The 3,459-nt window shown below is 46.3% G+C and overlaps 1 protein-coding gene across 1 annotated transcript; it reads left to right on the forward strand.

Annotated features, from left to right (window-relative positions):
- LOC127597459 (high affinity choline transporter 1-like) lies at positions 1–3,459 on the forward strand. The gene is given in 8 exon segments (XM_052060502.1): positions 1–84; positions 226–381; positions 556–704; positions 851–997; positions 1,675–1,828; positions 1,973–2,190; positions 2,291–2,549; positions 2,552–3,459. Coding segments are annotated over 7 exon segments (1,389 nt in total). The 5' UTR covers positions 1–84; positions 226–248; the 3' UTR covers positions 2,881–3,459.

The following is a 3,459-nucleotide window of genomic DNA, read 5'->3' on the forward strand; positions in this document are numbered from 1 at the left end:
GACTGCCGAGGCTGTTTATTCTCCATCTCGAGGTCTCGCCCTGGGCATTTGGGCCTCTTGCCTATTTTTTAAATTTTTTAACTGGTAGGTATCAAAAGAAAAGCATTTGTGTTTATGCAGGCGCAAAAGGAGGTTTCGCACAGAGCGCCATTGAAGTTGAGAGCCGCCACTGTTTGTTGTTGTTGCGAGAGACTTATTGGTCTTGTTTGTTTTGTGTTTTTCCAGCAGGGTTGTTTTTTGCCAAACCGATGAGGTCCAAACACTACTTGACCATGTTGGACCCATTTCAGGACCGCTATGGCCAATTTTTCACGACAGCAATATTACTTCCTGCTCTGCTAGGTGATATTCTGTGGGTGGCCTGCATCCTTGCTGCCTTTGGTTCGTAATGATATTCAAATGCGTTTTCACTCTCACTGTCAGAAGAAAGACGTGTCCCAGGTGTCCACTTTCAAAGCCGAACTTTGCAATTAGTTTATGCTCTCTGTATGACGGCAAAAGCGATTGTGCCACATGGACCTTTGATTAAAAATGAAGTTTTGATTTCCATTCCAGGGGGGACGATGAGCATCATCCTGGGTCTGTCATCGACAATCTCAATCCCGATCTCCGCGGCTATCTCCATCAGCTACACTTTTTTAGGAGGCCTTTACGCAGTTGTGTACACCGATATCATCCAACTGTCCTTCATATTTGTCAGTCTGGTGAGCGCTCAAGAAAAATGGACAGAGGTTGTGTGATTGCAGTGGTTCTTGAAAGGAATGTCAAGGCGGCCTTTGTTTGGAAATCCAGTTTTGTTTGTTTTTTCACATTTTGCTTTGTCTAACAAGTGTTTGTTTCTTTCTTGTAGTGGCTCTGTATTCCATTTATGTTTCTCAATCCTGCGGTGACTGGTCCCTCACAAATGACCAATTTCAACCAGTCAAACAGCCTGCCCTGGTTAGGACAGGTGAAGCTGGAGGACGCAGGAAAGTGGACCGATTACTTTTTCGTGTTTGTCAGATTCTTTTTATTTTGCCAGAAGTCTTCATATCAATGTAATCGATCGATTACACTCAATATATCATACACATTCCTCCCTGAGCCATCACCTTATCGTGTTGGAGGGGTTTGTCTGTATGAAAAAACCCAGGAGACAAGTGGTGTGGGGCTTCATTCCTCTTGCAGGGTTGCAAATGGCAAACAGGTCTAACGTGAGGGACCAGAAAAAGCCAACTTGGTCATAATTATCCCCTCGCGGCTTGACGGCTGTCCATTGGTTGTCACTCCGGTTGACGGTAGGGCGGCCTTCTGCTCAGGATTGCATCGTTTGGCTCACGTGGGCGATGACAGTGAGACCTGGAGGGCGAGACTAGGAAGAACGGCCCCTCTGATTAAAACCCAAGCAACGTTCTGTTCTTGAACTTGTGTGCTCATCACAGATTGTCCATCTCAAACACCATTTTCACATCTACGGTACTTTGAGGGTGTCCGCGTGTGCACTTGTCATCGACTAGCAGGAGAAAGGACAATCTGGGGTCTCTGACCTATCGTTCCGTTTGCAAAAGCACAAGGACAAACTTGAACTGGAGCTTAATACACAATTTGCAGTGCCCTTTTGCTTGACGTGCTTACGCGCATTCCTGATAAGAAGTGACATACTTGATGAAGTGAGCATGCTTATATGCGCTGTAGGGTTTTGGAGGACTGGCTTCTCAGGCTCTATTCCAGAGGATTCTTGCAGCATCCTCCTCGGCCCGGGCTCAGGTCACCTGTTTTGCTGCTGGCGGCTGCGCTTTTCTGATGGGAATCCCCTCGGTGATCATTGGAGCTGTGGCTGCATCTGCAGGTACACACACACACCCTACAACACTCCACGATGCGACTAAGAACATAGGAGGCAGGTGTCATCATTTTGTCCTGGATTACAATGATTTCTTCTCCATTTTTGTCTCTGTATGTTCCTCCTCCTTGCTCTGTCCTTCTCGGTAAGACTGGAACCAGACAGAATACGGTCTACCCCCACCTTATGAGCGTGGAGAGGCCGGGTATGTCCTGCCACTGGCTCTGTCCTACATCACACCCGCCTGGGTGGCAGTGTTGGGCACTGGCGCCCTCGCAGCAGCAGTGATGTCATCCATGGACTCTGTGTTGCTGTCATCTGCTTCCATGTTCACCCAAAACATGTACAAGTCAACCTTGAGAAAACAGGTGTGTGTGTGTCCCTTCGCGTGCAGTATGTGACTAAAACAGCATCGCGCAATGCAACACAACTTTTATGATATTTTCTTTCTTTTTTTTTTCACAACAGGCATCAGAAAGAGAGCTGAAGTGCACGATCAGGATGAGTGTGCTCCTGGTGGGCCTGGCTGGAACCGGTCTGGCCTTTAATAAGAGCAGCATCCTTGCTCTATGGGTACTAGCTAATGACACACTCTACTGTGTTGTGACACCACAGCTGTTCTGTGTGGTGCATCTTCTCTCTGGCAATTACTGGCTACGGTGCCTCAGTGGCTACGTGATAGCTCTGCTGCTGCGCTTCCTGAGTGGAGAGCCAGCACTCGGGATTCCTCTGTGCTGCTCTTCCCGGGCTGGAGGGAGGAGGATGGCGTCATCACGCAGTACTTTCCCTTCAGGACATTCATTGTGTTCATTTCTCTGGCGGTCGTCGTCTTCATGTCTTGGCTGTTCCAACTGGCCTTCTCTCGCCAGCTCGTTCCTCAGTCCTGGGATGTGTTTGATGCATTCAAAAAAAAAAGGGGAAGCAATAGAAGAGGAGAGGACCCCAATACCAATCTCCAAAAGACTAAAAGAATGATGTCTTTAATTCAGGTTATAGGCTCACGGTATCTGCCAAACCTGAGTTTATGCATATTCACGTGCACCTTCGTACTTATTTGATATACTGTCCATTCTTCTACAACGTATTACATATTGGAGTGAATGGGAACCCCTGATCTTTGGGCTGACACACAAAATATCAGGGCAACTTGTCTTAATGTGGACGTCCCCATTCAACCCACAGCCTTTTTCATTCACACACAGTTCTCAAGACTTTGAATTCCAACTGATCCATTGTCCACTCGATGTGATTGATTTATTCCTCAAGCGTAACCTTCTAGATTTTTCAACTATTTTAGGTGTTGTGCTCATTAAAAATTCACCTTTCCTGTGTGGAAATTTTTACTTTACAAAAAATTAAAAATTTAAAATACTGTTCATGTTTATACAGCGCTGGCAGTTTCGTTGTGTCACTCTGGGGTGGTGGGGAGCCGAGATGCATGGAACTGTAATGACTCAGATGAGACAGCAGAGGGCGATAGAAGAACGTCGGATGGGTCTGTACGAATGATGAAGAGCAAGACGTGGTGCCGCTGAAGCTTTCATAACACTATTTGTTTTTATTTATCGATGCTTTTTTTCCTGTTTTTCCACTACGAATTGGGAATCTTTATTTTTTTAATCAGTTTTATTTGCGTC

Source organism: Hippocampus zosterae, chromosome 3 (assembly GCF_025434085.1).
Source record: "Hippocampus zosterae strain Florida chromosome 3, ASM2543408v3, whole genome shotgun sequence".
Classification (NCBI taxonomy): domain Eukaryota; kingdom Metazoa; phylum Chordata; class Actinopteri; order Syngnathiformes; family Syngnathidae; genus Hippocampus; species Hippocampus zosterae.